Here is a 20,089-nt window from a genome sequence, read left to right as displayed (position 1 = left end):
GGGGATCCGGGTGGGGTGCAGGCGAGGGCGGCTCTGGAGTCGGACCCGGGACCCCCGACCCTCCACCTGCCGACGGCAGGGGAAGGAGGTCCCGAGGCTGGTGGTCGCCAGCCGCGGGCTGCACAGCGGGCCGCGAGGGCGACCCTGGCCCCAAACGCCGCCCGAGGCCTTCCCCGCCGCGGCTACCCCGGGGGTCCGGGTTCGAGCCCCGCCCCCTCTGCCCACCGCGCTGCCTGGCCTCGGGGCGGTCAGCGCCGGCCCGCGCCCTGTCCCCCTGTCCGTGGGGAGGGTCCGAGGACGGGTTTCAAGCGCGCGGCGGCAGCGAGTGTCCCGCGAGACGTCCGGCCGGGCTGCGGGCACTGAGCCGCCGCTGATAGGGCGCCTACTGTGTACCCAGCCGTCGGTGGGCGGCGTCGTGCCCGAGGGCTTGGCCCGGAGCGGATCCCGAGCGCCCAGCCCCTTCGCACCGCCTCCAGGGTGACCCCAGCGCTGTGCCAAGGCGCCTGGCGTAGCCACCGCCCGGCTCCGGCGCGGGCGGGTCTGGTCCCCGTCTTCGCTGCCTCCAGGCTGCGAGGAACTGCCCCGTCCCCTCCCAAGCCCGGGAGTCAGTCCCCCAGCCTCCCTCCCTGCCATTGTTCCTGGGGGCAGGGGAGGGGGGGAGCGGCAGCAGCCACGTGCCCCGGGGCTGGGGGCGTCGCCTCCCGGTGTTTGTCCCGCAGGGGCGGGGACACTCCCCACTGCTCCCCTGGACTGGGCGGGGCCACACCTGCTGGAGTCCTTCCACCTTCATCTCCCTGCGGGACGAGGGGACGAGGCAGCAGTCCCCAGCCCCCCGCCTGCCCACCTGGAGCTCCCAGGCTGGGGACCGCGCAGGGGACACAGCAGATTCTGAGGTCCCAGACCCCGGTGATCAGGGCTGGTCCAGGGGAAGGGGTGGGAGGGGCCGGGCCCTGGGCTGTGAGGGGTGAGTAGGAGTTTGCCATGGAGCCAGGTGGCTTCTGGGAGGGCCCAGAGGAAGGACGGACTTACCTGCGGGTGATGGAGTGAGGATGGGTTCAGAGGGTGGATAGGACAGGTACCGAGAGCAGGGCGTGTCCTGGGGGCCCAGGGGAGCAGTCAGCTGGTGGCCAAGGGGACTCCTCATGTCCCAGGGTGTCCCCGGCACAGGGGACAGCTGGAGTGGAGCCAAGCTGAGGTGGGCCCTGTTGGGCTTAACACCGGGCATGGGAGCCGGGGTGTTGCGGCCAAGCTGTGGTGTCCAGGGAGACAGCCCACTCCAGCGAGCAGGGACAGGCCCGCCCCTGCCCCGCCCCCAAAGGCCTGGCCCCCTGGGGTATCTTAAAGTAAAGCCGGGAATACAAATGGGGGCGGGGCGAGTGTGCAGAGTGCTGCCTCAGAGCGATTCCACCCCATCCTAGAGACTGAAAAATAAGTTCAGAAGCAAAACAACTGTAACTCAAGGTGACGCTGGGCTGGTGGTCAGGGCTCAGGGTCGGGTGCCAGGGTTCCCCACTGTGCTGTGGGACCCTGGGAAAGTTGCTGAGCCTCTCTGGGCCTCCTTTGTGTGTGTGAAATAGGATGGTAGCGAGGTGGCTTCCTGCAGTCTCTGGGGTTAAACGCTGGGCCACTCACACCCTACCGGGGGCGGGTGGCCTCCTTCTTCAATTCCTCTCCACACACAGCCCTGAGCCTGCGAAGGGCAGCACAGGCTTCTCAGGAGGACACGGAGGCTTGGGGTCAGGGGCAGAGGTGGCAACCTGGCTCCCTGGGCCTGCAGGTCCAGCGCTCTGCGGCTTAGCTCGTCCCTCTGCTGAGACCTGCTCCCTGGGGAGCCTCTGAGGGGGCCGCCCACCCGCTGGGCCATCTGCTGGTCCAGCCCTCCCCCAGACTCCCCAGGCCTGGTCCCCAGGGGACGATGCTGGGGTCTAGAGTCCCCAGCCTGCCCACCTGGAAGCCCAGGAACGTGTAGAGGAGACACAGATTGTGACACCTCAGACCCCAATAGTCAGGGCTGGTCAGAGGGAGGGGGAGTGTGCGGGGTCCAGGACCCGGTTCCAGGGGCCAGGCTCCAGCTGCCCGGAGCAGGCCGCGGCCTTCACTGCCAGTTGCTCAGGGCGTGAAAGTAACAGAATCTACCTGGCCCATGGCTGGGAGGCCGAGGCAGGAGGACCGCAGGTTCAGGCCAGCCTCGGCAGCTTCTCGGTAGGAATCTGAAGGCCGGGTGCCCTCCCTCGGTGCCTGGTGCAGACAGAGCCCCTGCCCTGCCTTCTGCCCTCCCGGTGCCTTCTCTCCTCCTGTGTGAGGGCGATGCAGGCCCCTCCGTCCCTCACTGACCCGTGAGCGAGTACCTCTGGAAGCCCGTGTGGCCTGGGTGTTGTCAGAGGGACCGTAGCCTCTCTTCCTCTCTTCCTCCAGACTCGTGTTCTGGAAGGAGATAGACACGAACAGAGGAAAGACTAGGGGCCCCAGGGGGACAGGGCTGCAGTTCCCAACAAGGTGGTCAGGGCCCTTCTTACCCTGGAGGCCTTGTGAGCAGAGACCTTGGAGGGTTTAGGGTGCTCCAGGGGGAGGGCACAGCCATGCAAAGGCCCTGGGGCAGGGGGAGCCCAGTGAGGCTCCACGTGGCTGGAGAGGAAGAGCCGGGGGAGGGGACGGGCGGGTCGCACAGGGCCTCCTGGGCCACAGGGAGGACTTGGGCTTTGTCCCTGAGGGCTGTGGGTGCCCTCTGTGGCTGCGGCAGGAAGGGCAGGTGAGGAGAGCACTGGGGACCTGGTGGAGGTGGCTCTGTGGTGTCTGTGAGCCAGGATGGGGGCGAGGCGTCCCCTGGGGACCCCCGAGGCAAACCCGTTCTGCAGGTAGGAAAACCGAGGTCCCGAGTGGCAGCGGCTTGCCCAGGCTGACCAGGGGGAGGGGTCGGGACAGGAGCCCGAACCTGCTCTGCGGCCTGCGTGGCCTAACGCCACCTCCCGTCCCTCTGTCCAGGTGGCCAGCATGGAGGCGCTGACCATCTGGGAGCAGCACACGGCCACACTGTGCAAGGTGAGGCTGCGTCCGGCACCAGGTGGCCCTGCCCAGCTCCATGCGGGACCCCTCGACATGGGCAGGGGCCAATCCCTCTGGTCTCTCCCCAGGACCCCCGCCGGGGCTTCGGCATAGCCATCTCCGGAGGCCGGGACCGTCCCAGTGCGCCCGGGGGATCCGTGGTGGTGTCTGACGTGGTGCCCGGAGGGCCGGCCGAGGGCAGGCTGCTGTGAGGACCTGGGCGGCCTGGGCCTCCCTGCCTTTCTGGGGACCCAGTGGCCCTGGGCCCTGCTGGAGTGGGAAGCCCTGGAACCCTCAGGGCGGGAGGGAGGCTCCTGGGGGCCGTATTGACGCGGAGGTGGCCCCGCCAGGGCCCAGCTCAGCCCCACGAGGGGACCAGGTTCAGGGAGGGCGAGGGAGGGGACAGGTGGTGCCTGTGGGAGGAGGACGTGGCCGGGAGGCCGGGGTGGGCCTCGCGGCCCCTCCTGAGCCGCGTCCCCGCAGGACGGGCGACCACATCGTGATGGTGAACGGGGTCTCCGTGGAGAGCGTCTCGTCCGCCTTTGTCATCCAGATCCTCCGGACCTGCGCCAAGGTCGCCAACGTGGTGAGTGCGCCCCTGCCCGGGTGCCGTCCTCCGCCTCGCCAGGCCCCCGCTGCTGGCCGCCCGGGCTCCCGCTGGTCAAGGCCCCGTGGGTTCCCAGGGCACCCAGCGTTAAGCCCTTCTGCCCACTGACCTCTCCTGTCCACACCCCGACAGACAGTGAAGCGTCCCCGGCGGGTCCAGCTGCCGGCCACCAAGGCCAGCCCCTCCAGCCCGGGGCACCCGGACTCGGACGAGGAGGATGGGCCTAGGTGGCTGGAGGAGCCTGACCACGGCCAGGGCTACGAGGGTGACTCGTCCAGCGGATCTGGCCACTCCTGGGGCGAGCGTTCCCGCCGGGTCAGGGCTGGTCGCCGCAGCCGGGCCAGCAGCCGTGGGCGCAGGAGCCCGGGCGGGGGCTCCGAGGCCCCCGGGCTGGCCCTGGTGTCGGGCTTCAAGCGGCTGCCGCGGCAGGACGTGCTGATGAAGCCCCTGAAGTCGGTCCTGGTGAAGAGGAAGGACAGCGAGGGTGAGTGGCCGTCCGGCTGGTGTCCCCGGACGGGCATCACGTGTGGCCCCACGCGAGGGCCCCCAAGGCGTCCGTGTCCTCCCCTCCAAACCCGAGGCCACGTCCCCTCCCACTGCAGAAGGGGCAGCGAGGGACCCTGAGCTGGGTCACTGGGCCCCGGGGACGGTGCCCAGACACGGCCTCAGTCCCCGCCCCCCCGCAGAGTTTGGGGTCAAGCTGGGCAGCCAGATCTTCATCAAGCACATCACCGAGTCCGGCCTGGCCGCCCGGCACCGTGGGCTGCAGGAAGGAGACCTTATCCTGCAGGTGAGCCTGGGAGACCGCGGCCAGGGCCCGCGGTGCCCCGAGTCACTCAGCGAGGTGGCAGAACCAGTCCCCAAACCATTTTCCTTCTGTGTGGCTGGAGGTGGCTGGGTACCAACTCCCCTCCTTCCAGCTGGTGTGGGACCACAGCCAGATGTCGGTTTCTAGTGTCCCCTTGGGTTGGACATTTCTCATACCCTGGAGCTGCGCTAGGCCTCCGAATCCTGTGGCCTGCTGGCTGCAGTGCTGAGCCCTGGACCGCCCTTGCTGGCGGGGGGGCTAACGGCCCACAGCTGGGACCTAGGACCTCAAGCTGCTCCCGGTGCAAGGCTCTAGACACTTCCAGCTGTTTGCACTGGGGGCTTGTTAGACTTGTCTGTTTCTAGCGATCATGAAGAACTGTCTGTTTCTAGTGGCCTGGGGCAGACACTAGAAACAGATAACTTGGTGGGGGCACTAGAAACTCTCAGTCCCCAGGATTGCTGAGAACAGATGCTCCCCAGGGTTCCTGGTGAAGGCGGTGACCAGAGCCTTCCTTGGACCCGTTTCTGACCCGCCGCAGGGTCTGTTCCCAGCTTCAGTAGGTGCCCACCCCACGCCTTCTGCTTGAGAGGCTCTGGTTGCACCTTCAGATCTGCTCCTCACACGGAGCCCAGGAGGCTCCACCTATTTCTCTTCCCCCCTGTGTCCCTCGCCCTCGGGGGGGCGGGGGGAACTGTTTCTTTGCATGGTCTCCATCCACAGCAAGAATCCAGGTCTCGGGGCACACTGTGATCTCAGAGGCTCGGGAGGCTGAGGCAGGAGGACTGCAAGTTCAAAGCCAGCCTCAGCAACTTAGTGAGGCCCTAAGCAACTCAGGGAGACCCTGTCTCTAAATACAATATAAAAAGGGCTGGGGGTGGCTGAGTGATTAAGCGCCCCTGGGTTCAGTCCCCAGGACCAAACAGAAATGCACTTCTGACCTTTGTCCCGGGGAGTGTCTGTTTCTAGTGCCCCTGGAGAGTGTTTCTGGCCTCTCCCCCCAACCCAGCCCTCATTTTCTCCTTCTGTTCTTCCTTCTCCGTCCCTTTCAGATCAATGGCGTGTCCAGCGAGAACCTGTCCCTGAGTGACACCAGGCGGCTGATCGAGAAGTCGGAAGGGCAGTTGACTTTGCTGGTGCTCAGGGATCGGGGGCAGTTCCTGGTGAACATCCCACCTGCAGTCAGTGACAGTGACAGCTCCGTCCTGGAAGGTGAGGGGTCAGGAGGCAGCTCCAGATGGGGCCAGGCAAGAGCCAGCAGCCTGCCCCTGGCTCAGAGAGTGGTAGGAACCTGCCCAAGGCCACACAGCACAACGAGGCCCGAGCCTCCCGAGGCTGATCTTCTAATGGAAGCTCCTACTGGTCTCGAGCCTTAGTGTCCATCTGGCCTGGTGGGTATGGCCCTGGCTGACGAGTGTCCCTTGCCCACAGACATCTCGGACCTCACCTCGGAGCTGTCCCAGGCGCCCCCATCTCACATCCCGCCACCCCCCCGGCAGGCGCACAGGCCGCAGAGCCCGGAGGCCAGCCCAGCGGACTCCCCCGTGTGCGTACCCGGGCGGGAGGAGGGGGCGCCCGCTCAGCGGTTCCCAGGAGGGCAGCTGCAAGGGTGGGTCTTAAATGTCCAGCCCTGCTGTGCCCGTGGGCGCCGGTCACTGTCCACCAGGGCTGCTGGACCTGCGTGGTAGGCTTGGGGCTGCGGCAGCCGGAGTCCACTGCCCATGGTCCTGGAGGACAGGGTCAAGGTGGTGGCGATTCTGTTCTCTGCTCCCGGCTGGCAGACGGCCCCGCTGTGTCCTCACAGGGCAGGGGACTGCAGCGCTGGCCTCCTCTCCCGAGGACCCGTCCCAGCATAGCCCCGCCTCCCAGCGCCGCCCCCCACCCCGTAGGGCTCTGTGCCCCCGTGTGCTGGGGAGGACGCCCTGTCCACGGCACCCCCAGGAGGTCGTCCGTGATAAATTGACACTCGGGGCGGGCGCAGCCCGGCTCCCGGGATGGTGACGGGGACTCAGCGGGGGTGAGAGGCCCACCTGGGCCACCAGCCACACCCACCTCTAAGGGCTTTTTTGAGAATGAAAGTGAAGTTGCCCTCCACACTGTCCCTCCTGACCGGGACCTGGTCTCCTCCAGGGAGCGCCCGCGGCCTCGGCAGGAAGGGCCGGTGGATCCCAGGACCTTTTTGGACCGAGGTGGGTGAGAGGTGGGTGGCCGTGACTCTGAGCACCCTGCCCTGGCTTTCCTGGTCCCAGCCAGGGAGGAGGTGGCGCGAGCTGAGGAGAGTCCAGTGGGCAGCCGGGGACAAGGAGTGGCCTTTCCCTTTCAGACTCGCCCTCGGGGAGCAGCTATGACCTTTACAGGGTGCCCAGCCACCAGGGCCTGGAGGACCGCGGGTGTGTACCCCGGAGGCCAGCCCAGCGGCCCAACTGCTACCTCCCAGGGCGCCTCCCTCGCGGCGCTGTCCTGTCTCCCGAGTGGCTGAAGGGGACCGGCACGTGGGGCTCGTTGGGAGACCGAGGCGGGGGTGAGGGTCCCTCCCGTCGCGCTGGCTGACCCCGGCCTCCCGCAGGTACAGCCCCGACACGCGGGTGGTCCGCTTCCCCAAGGGCGCGAGCATCGGGCTGAGGCTGGCCGGCGGCAACGACGTGGGCATCTTTGTGTCAGGGGTGCAGGCGGGCAGCCCGGCCGACGGGCAGGACATCCAGGCCGGAGACCAGATCCTGCAGGTGACACGGGGCCTCCCCTGCACCTCGCGCCCACGCGTCTTCCCTCGGCCAGCCTCGCGTCCAGTGGGAGCCGTGTCCATGCCCCCTGACCCCGGTCCCCACCATGGAGCCTCGACCCCTCCCTGCGGTGTCATCTCTGCCAGGACACTGGCTGAGGGCCTCGGGACCAGCCCCGCGCCAGAGCCCTGTCTCCACCCACCACCTGCTCCTGGCCTTTGGCCTTTCTTCCTTTATCAGGGGCTGGGGACAGAGCCTGGGCCAGCACTGACCCCTGAGCCCCGCCCCCGCCATTTTTATATTTGAGGCGGGGACTCACTAAGTTGCTGAGGCTGGCCTCCAACTGCAGCCCTCTCACCTCAGCCTCCCACATGGCCGGGCTGACAGGCATGGCCACTGTCCAGCTGTCCCTACTCCTTCAAGTCCCGTCCCCATGTCTCTTGTCACTGGTTGTGCGTGTACTGAGCGCAGGTCCTGCCCCAGCTTCTGTGTCTGTGTCGAGGTCTCCAGGGCGGCCATCCCTGGGAGGAGGCCCGAGGGCAGCTGGGCACTCTCCTGTCTGCCCTCCCTGGCAGGTGAACGAGACGTCCTTCCGGAACCTGACACGGGAGGAGGCCGTGCAGTTCCTGCTGGGGCTGCCGCCGGGCGAGGAGATGGCGCTGCTGATGCAGCGGAAGCAGGACAGTGAGTGGCCGGCGCTGGGCAGGGGCCACCCACGCTGCAGGACGCGGCCCCAGAGGTCCCTGGGGAGGCTGGCCCGGGCCCTGGGAGGAGCTCACGTCCCCCTCCGTCCCCAGTCTTCCAGAAGATGGTGCAGTCGCGCGTGGGCGACTCCTTCTACGTCCGCACGCACTTCGAGCTGGAGCCGAGCCCGCCCTCGGGCCTGGGCTTCACGCGGGGCGACGTCTTCCACGTGGTGGACACGCTCTACCCGGGCCCTGGGCCCAGTCACCGCGGAGGCCACTGGCTGGCGGCGCGCATGGGCCGGGACCTGCGGGAGCAGGAGCGCGGCCTCATCCCCAACCAGAGCAGGTGGGTCCCTGCGCCCCCAGCCCCGCCTGCTCCCGCTGCGCGTGGGTCTTCACCAGGGGCACACGGTGGCCCTGAGCAGCTCCTCGTGGCCGCAGCAGCCGGTGATAGCAGAGACCCTGAGCCACAAAACCCATCTCCCGGGTCAGCTCGGAGCCCATGGCCGGGGACAGTCTGCGGCCAGGGACAGTCCGCGGCCCTCCCCAGCTCCAGAGCGGCCGCGTGCTCTTAGGCCCCGACTCTGGCCCGCCTTCCCCTGCCATGAGGACCCCGGGGGACCTGGGGGGCCAGGGCAAGGTGTCTCCAGGTGGACTCTGCCCAGCTCAGGGCTGTCTCTCTCCCCAGGGCCGAGCAGCTGGCCAGCCTGGAGGCCGCGCAGCGGGCAGTGGGCCTGGGCCCCGGCCCCTCGGGGGCCTCCAATGCGCGTGCCGAGTTCTGGCGGCTGCGGGGTCTCCGTCGAGGAGCCAAGAAGACGACCCAGCGCAGCCGGGAGGACCTGTCCGCCCTGACCAGGCAGGGCCGCTACCCGCCCTATGAGCGCGTGGTGCTGCGAGAAGGTGGGTGGGGACACAGGGACACCACCCAGCCAGCGGGGACACCCACCCGCTCTCGCCCGCACGCCTGCTCCGCGTCATTTTAGGCAGCAGAGCGAAGAGGACCGGGCGGTCCCTTAAAGTCTGACCCGTTTCCCACCCGTTTCCGAGAGGAGCGGAGTAGGAAGCAGAGTCGAGCGAGTGCCAGCCCCTGGCGTCGCCTGCCCGCTCTGCAACTGTGGCCCGAAAGTGCCCCTGGGTCACGCGTCCCTCCAGGACAAGCAGACTCTTCTTGTCATCAGAGTAACTGTCCGGAGGGGACCGGGAGTCCCAGCAGGTCCGAGCAGACACCACGGGCATTTTATAGAAGGGACTCAGCATCTCGATCTCAGTGTCTGTGGGGACAAGGGTACCGAGGGAGCAGTGTGACCTAAAGAAGGAGAGAGTCGAGATAGTTTTAGTGACTTGTTTAACTGCTCTATCCCAAGTATGATCTCAGCCAGGGCCGACCTGAGACGGTGCCGGAGGGGCCTTGTGCCTGCCCGACCTGCACCCCGCCACCCAGCTGCGTCCCTTTGGGGACGGAATGTTCTAGGTGAGGGGGCGGGTGATGCCACGCAGCCCTGTGCAGGTGCGGAGTCTTCTAGACTCTGTGAGCCAGCCTGTGTGCAGGCTCAGGTGTCCAGGGTGGTCCCTCATGTTCGACCCCAACGTGGACCCCAGGGCTCTGCCCGGCTGTGGCCCCCCCCAGAGCCACGGGCAGCAGCTGCACTGGTTCTGGGGACGGAAGGGCGACAGGAGACCTGCTGCAGAGCAGGCCCAGGCGGCCTGTCCCCGGGACGCATGCTGTGCCTCTGGTCTTCATGGTGGACGGCTCATCTGTTAGGCCGGGACCAGCGAGCGGTCCTGAGGAGGGCTGGCCAGCCTCCAGGCTTCCTGGCCAGGGGGTCTCTGCGGGAAGGCAGGCGCAGGAGGACGCAGCCCGTGGACACGGCTGTGTGCCAATCAGACTGCACTTACAAAAGGAGCGCCGGGCGGGCCAGGGTGGCCCCAGGTCCCAGTGGGCTGACGCCGGGTCCCAGTGGGCTGACGCCGGGTCAGGGGTGGTCTGCAGCCGAGACAGACCCAGAGAAGAGCAGCCAAATCAAGATGGAAGTGTCTTTGACCCCAGGGCCTCGTGGGTGTCTGGCCAGCGCTCCACTGTGAGCCACACCCGCCCTGCGTCCTCTCCAGCCCGGGGGGCCCTGGAAGGGGCTCTGCCCCCAGGACAGTGACCCAGGAGCCCCCACGGCAGCCCCGCTCGCGTCCCATTGGCCAGAGCTCACCAATGTCCCTAGCCGCAAGGGAGGCTGGGAGATGGGGTCCTCACTGGGCACCAGGGCCCCGCCGGAGGCCGATGTGGGGGGTGGGGGTGGACAGCTTGCAGTGGCCCTTGCCGCACACATCCCAGTTCTTGCCTTTGTTCTCTGCCCTCAGCGAGTTTCAAGCGCCCGGTGGTGATTCTGGGCCCTGTGGCGGACATTGCCATGCACAAGCTGACGGCAGATCTGCCTGGGCAGTTTGAGATCGCAGGTGAGGAGCCAGGTGCTGGGAGCCAGGTCCCGGGAGCCAGGTCCTGGGGAGGGGCTGCGGGGCTGCTGCTGCTGTTCTGGGGGAGAGAATCTGACCAACACAGGCAAACACAGGACTTGGGACCCCCAGTGCCCTCTCCCAGGCTGCCTCATCAACCTGGATTCAGGTAGACCCTCTGAATCCTCCTTAACACATGGAACCAGGTGTGATGAGTGAGCCATTATTCGGAGACGGGAGATACCACTGAGCTAGAGGCTCTGCAGTGAGCAGGGCAGGCGAGACCCCAGGGGAGTCCAAGACCCACCACCACGAGGCAGCTGGTCGGCTGGGGGTCAGGGCCTGCAGCTCCGGGCCAAGTCTGACCCGCGGCCCCTCCCTGGTGCCAGTGCCGGGGAGGACCCCGGGCCCACAGAGGCCAGGCGAGCTCTGACCACTGAGCTCACCCCTCGCCGCCCAGGAGCTAGGGCATTTTGAGTGGTTAGGGTTTTGTGGGACCCTCGTCCCCAAGGTGCAGTGTCTCTGCCTGCCGAGGGCCAGGGCCAGGGTCCTGCTCGGGAGGCGAGGGGAGGCCAGGAGGAGCCCCAGATGCAGCTCTGGTTTTTCCTCAAGAGCACTCGGGTCCTGGTGGCCTTTTGAGCAGGGGAGGGCTGGGTGGACGTGGATCTGAGGGGCAAGGGTCACCTCCTGAAGCTGCACGCCCTGTCCCCCCAGAGAGCATCTCCAGGACTGACAGTCCCAGCAAGATCATCAAACTGGACACCGTGAGGGTGATCGCCGAGAAGGTGAGTGCCCCCTGCTCTGGGCCCTGGACGGGGAAGCTGAGGCCTGGGCGCACGGTCGGGGCTGTCCTCACCCCACACTGACAGCTCCACAGAGCCCCTTGGAGGCTCTGGGTGGGCGGCCACGAGACAGACCCTGCCCTGAGTCACTCTGCAGGAAACCTGGGGCAGAGGCAGGGAGACCAGAGAGCAGCTCTGGTGTCCAGGATGCCCACCAAGCTGCCCCAAACCCTGCCCCCAACACATGCTGTGAGTGCCAAGGTGTGGTCCACTCTGACCTCCGACTACCTCTTTCCGTTTCCTCCACCTCTGTTCTGTCTCTTGGGTGTGTTTCTTTCTCTCTCAACACTGCCCACCCCGTGAGCCCTGCCCAGGACAAGCATGCGCTCCTAGACGTGACGCCCTCTGCCATCGAGCGACTCAACTACGTGCAGTACTACCCCATTGTGATCTTCTGCGCCCCGGAGAGCCGGGCGGCCCTCAAGGCCCTGCGCGAGTGGCTGGCACCCGCCTCCCGCCGCAGTAGCCGGCGCCTCTACGCACAGGCTCAGAAGCTGCGGAAGCACAGCAGCCACCTCTTCACAGGTGGGCGGGTCCTGGGGGCCCAGGAAGGGCGGGCGGGCCCCTCCCAAGCATCCCAGGCACACTGACACCCTGTCCCATAGCCACCATCGCCCTGCAGGGTACGAGTGACGCCTGGTACCAGGAGCTCAAGGCCAGCATCCAGGAGCAGCAGACGCGGCCCATCTGGACAGCGGAGGACCAGGTGCAGGCACCGGCAGGCTCACAGATGCTCTCCGGAGTCAGGGCTCGGGTCAGGCGTGGTGGGGTCGAGAGTCGACCTGAGGCTGGGTCCTGGCCTGGGCCTGGGGTGGGGCCAAGCTTTGGGAGCAGGGTCTCCCGGGGCTGGGGCTCAGCATAGCCTGGGCCCTGTGTGAGTCCAGGGCCTGTGACCGGCCATCACGGCCTGAGGTCTGAGGACTGGGGTCCGGGAGGTTGAGGGTGGGCCTTTCGCCTGGCTGGGGACCGCGGCTGAGGCGGGCGTCCCGCGTGGGGCCTGGTTGGGGCCTTGGCTCGGCTGGACCAGTGCAGCATGCCCGCTCCCTGCAGCTGGACGGCTCCTCGGAGGACAACCTGGACCTGCCTCACTGCGGCCTGGCCGGCAGCTCCGCAGACCTCAGCTGTGACAGCCGTGCCAACAGCGACTATGAGACGGACGGCGAGGGCTGCACAGACGGCGAGGGTGGGCCCCACACGGACGTGGAGGAGGGGCCCCCGGCACCGGCCCTGGCCCGGTCCTCAGAGCCTGTGCAGCTGGACGAGCCCCAGAGCCCGAGGCATCCTGGGGACATCCCAGCTCACAGGGGGCCCCAGGTGAGTCCCAGCAAGGATCCAGGGATGGGAAGGCTGGGCACCAGGCGTGAGCCAGCAGAGTGTCTCCAGCCAGACCAGCTTTGGGGATTCAGGCATGGCGTGCTCAAGCCACTCAGTAAATCTCTGAAGGACAGGAGGTGGCTGCAGGACTCTCAGGGACGCCAAGCTGCAGGTGCTCCATACCTGTGTGGGTGCGGACAGGCCCAGGTGTGCCATGCCGCGGGTGACCCCAGGGTTGCTCTGCCACGGAGCCACGCCCAGCCCTTTTAATTCCAAGACAGGGTCTTGCTGAGTGGCCCAGGCTGGCCTTGGACTTGTGAGCCTCCCGCCCCCAAGTACCTGGGATGACAGGTGTGCGCCTTTGCAGAGTCACACATATGTACATATAAAATGTGGGGGTACTAGGGATGAAACCCAGGGGCTTTTTAACCACTGAGCCACGTCCCCAGCCATTTTTTAAAATTTGAGACAGGGTCTCACTAGCTGAAGGCTGGCTTTGAACCTGTGACCCTCCCGTCTCAGCCTTGGGAGCTGCTGGCCACAGCGCCCAGCCAGTGACTTATACTTACAACAGTGTAGCAGTTGTATAGGTGACCTACATTGTGTCCCTTGGCAGTGGGGGCGAGGGGCGGCCAGGAGCCGGGCAGCTACACGTTTGGTAGGGACTATTTCTCTGAATTCTTGGGTCCCTGTTGGTAGAGGTGCTGGCTACGGCTGGCTCCTCACCCAGTGCTCAGCCTCCTCTCTGGGATGCTGGGGTAAACAGCAATGACTGCTGCCTGGGCACAGGCTGGGCCCTTCACCCTAGCCGCCCCTGCTGTGGGTCACTCTGACCCTCCTTCCTCCCTCTCCCTGAAGGTGAACAGCCGCCACCCCCAGGGCCAATGGCGACAGGACAGCATGCGGTAAGAGCCCCCTTGCTGCGGGCCCCAGGGCCCTCAACCCTTTTCCTGCAACTCAGACTTTGGGGTGGAGGCAGACGTCCAGTGGCAGGCCTCAGCTTCCAGGTGCGCCTAGCCTAGGGTTGGACGGGGCCTGATGGCCTCTCCGGGCCCTGTGAGGTCAGGGCCAAGGGCTGGAATCCTCTTCCCCGGGGACACTGAGCTGGGACTCTGAGGGTGCATAGGAGTTCTGGACCAGGCCCTGCCCACATGCATGTGCCAGGCAGCGTCAACCCCTGCAGTGCCTGCCCTCTGCACCCAAGGGACGATCTATTTCCTGATCCCCAGGACCTATGAACGCGAAGCCCTAAGGAGAAAGTTCACTCGAGCCCGAGACGCAGAATCCTCGGATGAGGAGGGCTACGACTGGGGCCCAGCCACCGACCTGTGACCCCGCCCAGGGGCCGAGTCCTCCCTGCGGCTGGAGTCCGCTCCCCTGCAGGACTTGGAACCCAGTCTCCCTCCCCTGGGCCTTAGTAAAGTCACAGGGTTTCTAGTGACTTCTCAGAAACACAAAGGGCAGGAGGGTGGGCCGGCTTCCCTCTGGGCCCCACCGCGACCCAAGACTCTGCCCATTCAATAAACTTTTAATTTTTCACGTTAGAAAATAGGTGGCTACAATCTCCTTTGGGGTCCCAGGCAGCTGCAGAGAGCCACAGGGACAAAGGCACTGAGGCGTGGCCCTCACAGGTACACGGGCTGCTCCTGGCCCGTCAGCAGGCGGTAGGTGGCGGCCGGCATGGTCTTGATGTGCACCTGCGGGGACAGGACTAGGCTGAGGCAGGCCCGGGCCACAGGGACCCGCCACCACCTCCTCCGCTGCCGCCGCCACGCACCTCACTGTGGGCCTCGGTGAGCAGCTCGATGATGCGCTCGTGCCGCGTGGCCACCACGCTCTGCCCGTTGATCTCAATGATGCGGTGCCCCACACGCACACCCCCGCGCTCCGCGATGCCACCGCGGAGGAGGCTGCAGATCTGGGGGCCAGAGCGGGTCAGCAGCCCAGGCCCGCCCTGCCCGTCCCGCCCTGCCCCGCGCCTCGCCCCAGCCTCACAATGCCGTCCTCCACACAGAAGCCCAGCTGCTCACGCGCATGGGGTTTCCGGATGATGGCAGTGGTGACGGGTGGGCAGTGGACGATGCTGAGCCTCACTGAGGTCTGTGGCTTCACCTCCTGTGGGGCGGGGTGTTGGCCTCACCTGGGGCTAGGCCCCTTGACAGGCTGCAGCCCCCGGCCTCGGCTTTCCAACCCTCGAGGGGCCACGCAGGGGCCCTGCCTCCCAGGGAACTCACACGCACAGCTGCCTGGCACGCGGCCAGGGGCAGCCCCACCAGGCTGGTCCCGTTGATGGCAGTGAGGCGGTCGCCGATGCTGAGGGCGCCCGAGCGCTCGGCGGGGCCCCCGTGCAGCAGGTTGGCGATGACCGCTGTGGGCAGCAGGGAGCCCCAGCCCGACTCCACCAGGGCCACACCCAGGCCTTCACCCCTGCGCTTCTCGATGCACACCTAGGTGGGGACCAGGCCACACGGCTGCTTGGCAGAGGCGGGGGTGGGGGACGCAGGGAGCCGGGGTCAGCCGGGGCCTCGCTGGCTCACCTCCCTGCAGTTGTCACGGTTGGAGAAGTGGTCCAGGTCCCCGTTGTGGAGGTGGCCAGGGCTGGAGGCCCCCTGGCTGGGCTGGGTGCCCACCTGGCTGGGGTCAATGCCGCTCTCCCGCAGGAACTGGCTGTAGGCCACGGTGAAGGCCTGGCCTATGGCTCGTGCAATGAGCTGGGCCTGCGGGAGGTGCCATGAGTCCCAGGCTGTCCCAACCTGCCCTTCAGGACCAAAGTCCCAGACATCCTCAGACCTGGGCCTTCCTGGCTCTATCTGGGACAAGATCCTGAGGAGATGGCCAACTGCCCTGGGGCCTTAGGGCGGTGGTGACAGCCAACTGGGGAATCGGGGAGGAGGGAGGGAGGGAGAGGGGGTGGTGGGGAACCTGCCGGGCACTCAGGAGGGCTTGGTCACACCCCTGTGGCCTCCAGGGCCCCTTCCGAACCTGTTCTTTCTGGAAGCCCCCCATACCCCCAGGGAAGATGCAGGGCCCTTGTCCCTGCCTGCCTGTCTGGGGCCAGAGTGGCCAACGCCTCAATCCTCACACCAGGCTGGAGCCCAGGAAGCCATGGCCTTGGGGGCGGGGCTCCGTGGTGGGGGCTGGCCTGCATGCCAGGCCCTGGGTTCCATCCCAGCACCACGCGTCCACAGGGAATGAAGCAGCAAAAGGGCCATCCCCATCTAAGAGCCGTGGCCGGGCCGCAGGGCCCTCCTCAGCCTGGAAGCGGGAGCCCAGGAGCGGGAGGTGGCTGTGGGCTCCAGGGAGGGTGGGGACCCTAGGGAAGATGGCTGTGCCAGGCGGGGCTCTGGGGATGCAAATCCCTGCTCCCAGGGCGCTGCGGGCTCACATCCTCTGAGTGGAAGACGTGGCACATCATCTTGCACAGGCGGCGCCCTCGGTCCTGGGGTGACCTCCGTGCCAGCCGCCGCCGCGCCATGAGCACCAGGACCTGGCCGATGTCAGCGATGTAGGAGATGGTCTGCAGGGCGTGGTCCATCATGGCCTCCTAGGGCGGGAGGGGCAGCTAGTGCGGGGCTCACCCTGAGACCTCCAGGACCCACCCCAAGCCGCAGGGTACGCAGGGTACCTGGGAATCGGCCGTGAGGACCTTGATCCTCTTGGTGGAGACGAAGAGGTCCACCTCCGTCATGGGCTGGGTCTCCCCGTCGGGGGCCTGTGGGGAGCGCAGGAATGGAGGCCCCCAAAGACCCACCCACAGGCCTGGGCCCTGTGCACCCCGCCTGGCCTCACCTTGACACGGTCCATCGCCTCCTGGGCCTGGGCCATGCGCGTGCTGGGGGGCGGGTTCCGCTCCGACACCAGCTGGGTGGAGCCCAAGTATTTGGCCCCAAATATGACACCATCCATGAGGTCCTCATGGTCACAGGGACCGGGTACTGGGGGCAACAGTGGGGAGAGGGTTGGCCCTCAGGAGTCCGGGGCCTGCCTGCCCCTGGGGCTCTGTGCAGGGGCGGTTCCCAAGTGGTCTCTGCCCTGGCTCACTGTGCTGGTCACAAAGCTCCACCCAGAGTCCAGCACCTGGGGTGGCTCAGCCTCAGGCCCAGTCCTGCCGGTCTAGAGCAGCTTGGCCACCCCTCCAGGGTTCCCCCAGCTGGACGCCTCTGCAGGGCCAAGCCGATGGCCAGATCCAAAGCCAGACCGCACTCAGGCACCATGTCCAGGGCCCTGAGACCAGCCTGGACCCCTTGCCCGCCCGTTTCCAACACCAGCAGCATTCTGGAACCTGGACCCGGCTCCAGTTTGGAACTTGCCAACCAGCACCAGGGCCTACTCTGCCTGCTGCTCCTGATCCCCCAATCTGTCAAGGTCGGGTGATAACTCTGCTCCTTGGTGTGGCAGAGACGACTGTCCCAGTCCATGTGGGAACTCCCATACTGTCCTGGGTGGGACGGAAGGCCCTGACCTGCAATTCCAGGACTCCCTGCCGGGTTCCAGGCCACCTGGTTTCGGCAGGGTTCCAGAAAGCAACAGCCTCCAGAGGCGCATCACCTCACTCCAAGATGCTAGAAATTTTTCTCTCGTGACAGCGGGGCTCACACCTGGGGCTCATGCATGGCAGGCAAGCGCTCTACTGAGCCAGCCCTGGCCCCAGTTCTAGAAGTCTCCACTGTGGCCATGAGGTAGCCCTTCCTAGGACTCTGTGGTTTGCAACATCAGCACGACCATTGTTCTCAGAACAACCCTGATCTAGGAACATTCCTGATGGTGGTTCTAGAACCCTGGCCCAGCCCCGAGCCATGCAAAGCCTTGCCCCCCAGGTCCTAGATTTCCTGTGGCCGCCCAGACCCAGAGCTCTACCACTGCTCTAGGATGTCTGGTGGCTTCTGCTCCCTGCAGCCACAGGCCCACTCTGGGCAGCCCTCCAGGGCCTCAGACCACAGCCTGCCCACCGTGTCCGCACCAAGCTCTGCCCTGGGACTCTGGAGCTGTGCTGTGCCACAGCACACGGCCGCCTGCCACACACATGTCCCGAGTCTGGTCCTGACTGAATGGCTGAGGGTGAGACACTGCAATCCTGAAGACGACTGCTCCAGAGCGTAAAAGCAAAAACCCTCAAAATATCCATCATATGAGCCTGGGGCTGGGCTCAGGGGTGGAGCGCTCGCCTAGCACGCGTGAGGCCCTGGTTTGATCCTCAGCATCACATAAAATACAGGCATTGTGTCCACTTACAACTAAAAAAAAAAAACTTCATAAAAAACTAATTATAAGACAATGCACTAAGTGTCTTGTGATAATTAAAACATATTAAAAAATTACGTTGGCTGGGGCTGCAGCTCAGTGGCAGAGTGCTTGCCCAGCATGTGAGACACTGAGTTCAATCATCAGGATAGCATAAAAATAAATATTTTCAAGGGAAAAAAAAAGTTAATTCAACCTGTTCTTCAGATAGTTTTTCACGTAGCTAGCTAAAAAATGCAAATACTCACGTGGCTGGCTCTGCATTTCTACTGCCAGTCCACTCCAGAGCTTTCTGGGCAGCTGTCGTCTTTCTGTGTTCTAGAAAAGGGCAGGCGAGGTCTCCTTGCTCCAGGGCTCTGGACTTTCTCAGTCCGAGCAGCACCAGGCGGCTCTGCTCATCAGCCCAGGACACCCGCACTACTAGCCAGGCTCCTTGGATGCAGGACCAAAGGCAGAAGGCCAAGCCCTAGAACCCCCTAGGCAAGAGTCCAGAAGCTTCTCAGAGCCACAGGCCCACTCAGCTCCCCTCTCTGCCACAGAACCTGCTATTTGATTTCTATCTTACGGTGGTTGGGGAAAATACTAGAACATTCCAGATGGCCAGGCTCTTCTCACACCTTTAGAACAGACCGACAAACTTCTGTACAGGACCCAACAGTATTTTCATCCTGTGGGCCAGAAGGCCTGCTGCCAGGAGTCACGAGCCGATTAATGGCAGGCTGCTGAGAAACACCTGCAGGATGTGGTGGACTCACCTCAGGATGGCTGTGCCGATCCCAGGCAAAGCAATCCTCGCGACCACCAAATGGTCTGTCCAGAGACTGACCCATCCTTGCGTAGTGCATGACCATCCTGGGCCCTGTCCTCATCCACCTCAGCCACAGACAACAAGTGAGCAGGTGCCACGAGGTTTTGGTAAAACTTTATTAACACTGAAACCTGAATCTCACCTCACTTTCCTTTCAAATTTTTAACCATGAAAAAAAATGCAGAAGCCGTCCTCGGCTCAAGAGACCTGTGAGAAGAGACCAGGGCCAGACTGGCCTGCAGATGGTCATTTGCCAGCGTTCACTCTGGAACCAACTGCTACAGAGCCATGCCCGCCCTGCCACCTGCTACTCACTCCAGAACATTCTCTGGACTCTGTCTCCTGGCCTTCTAAACTCTGATCCAAACTGCCAAGAGCTTCCCGAGAACTTCATCCTCATGGTAACCCCCAGCGCCACCTAGGAGGCAGGCCCTGGCTGTCTGGAACCCTAATCCCTGGGCAGGGTGGGAAGGGCACTCACCCTCCTGGAGGGCAGGGTATGAAGCCAGGCTCTTGGGGCCCTGGAAGGAGACAGAAGAGGGGCAGTGCTGAGTCCCCCTGCTTGGGTCCAGGCTGCAGAGGACACCTGGAGGGTGGAGCAGGCACTACCTGGACACCGTCAGGTGGCTCTTCGGGTGTGACCAAAGGAGAGGTCTCCAGCCAGGGCTCAGGGGAGCTGCTGGAGCTCCTGCTACCACCCTGCTCGGCAGAGGCTGCCTCTGCCCATCCCGGGGGCTCGGACTCTCCATCTGCATCCTCAGGGGGCTGCAACAGGGGATGGGCAGGCTCTGGAGGCTCCTGGGCACCAGGCTTAGAAGGCGAGTGCCCCTCACCCTGCAGAAGCCTCAGAAGATCATCCCGACCAGCCTCAGCAGACAAGAGGCCGTGGGCGTCAGTCGTGTCGTGGGGGTCCAGGCCCTGGCCAGTGGCAATGTGCAGAGGGCAGGGTGCGCTGTCTGGGGGCAGGCCCATCAGGTCTCCGGGCAGAGCCTCAAACTGCTGCACCAGGCCCTGAACGCTTGACCCCTCGAGGTCCACCGGACCCAGGCTGCCGGGGGCCTCAGGCACCGCGTCCCACTGACTCTCAGTGCTGAGGTCCTCCGAGGGCACCAGCGGGTCCTTGGGCTTCTCCAAGTCCATGGCGGGAGGCTCTGAGCGCGGCCGGGGGGCGTCAGGAAGTCCGCGGCTGGCTCAGGCTCCGGCCGGCGTCCCCATGCGGATCCGAGGCACCCGGGGCTGGGGCTTGCTGGGCGCCCGCTCCTCCCGGGGCTGCTCCCGCCGCGCGCCGCGGGGTCCTCGCTGCGCCTGCAAGGGCCGCGCCCCCACTCACCGACCAGCAAGCCGAGGCTCGGCGGCCGCCCCACGCCAGCGGCTGCCCAGTGCTGCCCAGAGCCGGGGAGACGCCGGCCGCGGGACCCCGCGCCTCCCCGGACCCGTGGACTCGGACCCCGGCGCCCGCCCCGCTCACCTGCCGAGCCGAGGCAGAGCCCGCCCGCGCGGCCCCCAGGCCCCCGCGCCCGCCGCGGCATGTCCCGACGGCCCTGCCCGCCGCCGCTCGCCGACTCACGGCCCGGAC

General features: G+C 65.8%; 2 protein-coding genes across 3 annotated transcripts in view; one reads left to right on the top strand and one right to left on the bottom strand.

Moving 5' to 3' along the window:
• Tjp3 (tight junction protein 3) overlaps positions 1–14,013 on the top strand; it is a 23,315-nt gene extending 9,302 nt beyond the window's left edge. Inside the window, exons 2-21 of the mRNA XM_027952493.2 lie at positions 2,983–3,039; positions 3,132–3,250; positions 3,526–3,628; positions 3,782–4,133; positions 4,336–4,439; positions 5,510–5,669; positions 5,889–6,003; positions 6,588–6,646; positions 6,781–6,847; positions 7,024–7,180; positions 7,753–7,861; positions 7,975–8,209; positions 8,552–8,763; positions 10,216–10,311; positions 11,023–11,093; positions 11,465–11,675; positions 11,756–11,856; positions 12,201–12,464; positions 13,323–13,369; positions 13,694–14,013. Coding sequence (XP_027808294.2) covers positions 2,983–3,039; positions 3,132–3,250; positions 3,526–3,628; positions 3,782–4,133; positions 4,336–4,439; positions 5,510–5,669; positions 5,889–6,003; positions 6,588–6,646; positions 6,781–6,847; positions 7,024–7,180; positions 7,753–7,861; positions 7,975–8,209; positions 8,552–8,763; positions 10,216–10,311; positions 11,023–11,093; positions 11,465–11,675; positions 11,756–11,856; positions 12,201–12,464; positions 13,323–13,369; positions 13,694–13,796 — 2,742 coding nt within the window. The 3' untranslated portion in view covers positions 13,797–14,013. The remainder of the gene's footprint in view (positions 1–2,982; positions 3,040–3,131; positions 3,251–3,525; positions 3,629–3,781; positions 4,134–4,335; positions 4,440–5,509; positions 5,670–5,888; positions 6,004–6,587; positions 6,647–6,780; positions 6,848–7,023; positions 7,181–7,752; positions 7,862–7,974; positions 8,210–8,551; positions 8,764–10,215; positions 10,312–11,022; positions 11,094–11,464; positions 11,676–11,755; positions 11,857–12,200; positions 12,465–13,322; positions 13,370–13,693) is intronic.
• Apba3 (amyloid beta precursor protein binding family A member 3) lies at positions 13,975–20,089 on the bottom strand. Of its 2 annotated transcripts, none has more exons than XR_003585109.2 (11): positions 19,982–20,089; positions 19,123–19,818; positions 18,995–19,034; positions 16,254–16,399; positions 16,090–16,176; positions 15,850–16,008; positions 15,002–15,181; positions 14,699–14,911; positions 14,495–14,579; positions 14,242–14,382; positions 13,975–14,161 (listed from the first exon to the last, which is right to left on the bottom strand). XR_003585109.2 is itself a non-coding variant. In XM_027952495.2 (11 exons), the coding sequence occupies exons 2-11, from the start codon at positions 19,651–19,653 to the stop codon at positions 14,090–14,092; spliced, it is 1,689 nt and encodes a 562-aa protein (XP_027808296.2). In that variant the 5' UTR covers positions 19,654–19,818; positions 19,982–20,088; the 3' UTR covers positions 13,975–14,089. The 2 variants fall into 2 exon arrangements, 1 of the variants encoding a protein (XP_027808296.2); XM_027952495.2 differs by having other exon boundaries at positions 14,460–14,579; positions 19,982–20,088.

This window comes from Marmota flaviventris, chromosome 1 (assembly GCF_047511675.1).
Source record: "Marmota flaviventris isolate mMarFla1 chromosome 1, mMarFla1.hap1, whole genome shotgun sequence".
Taxonomy (NCBI): domain Eukaryota; kingdom Metazoa; phylum Chordata; class Mammalia; order Rodentia; family Sciuridae; genus Marmota; species Marmota flaviventris.
The sequence above is the reverse complement of the archived record's forward strand: the minus strand, read 5'-3'. Positions and strand labels throughout refer to the sequence as shown.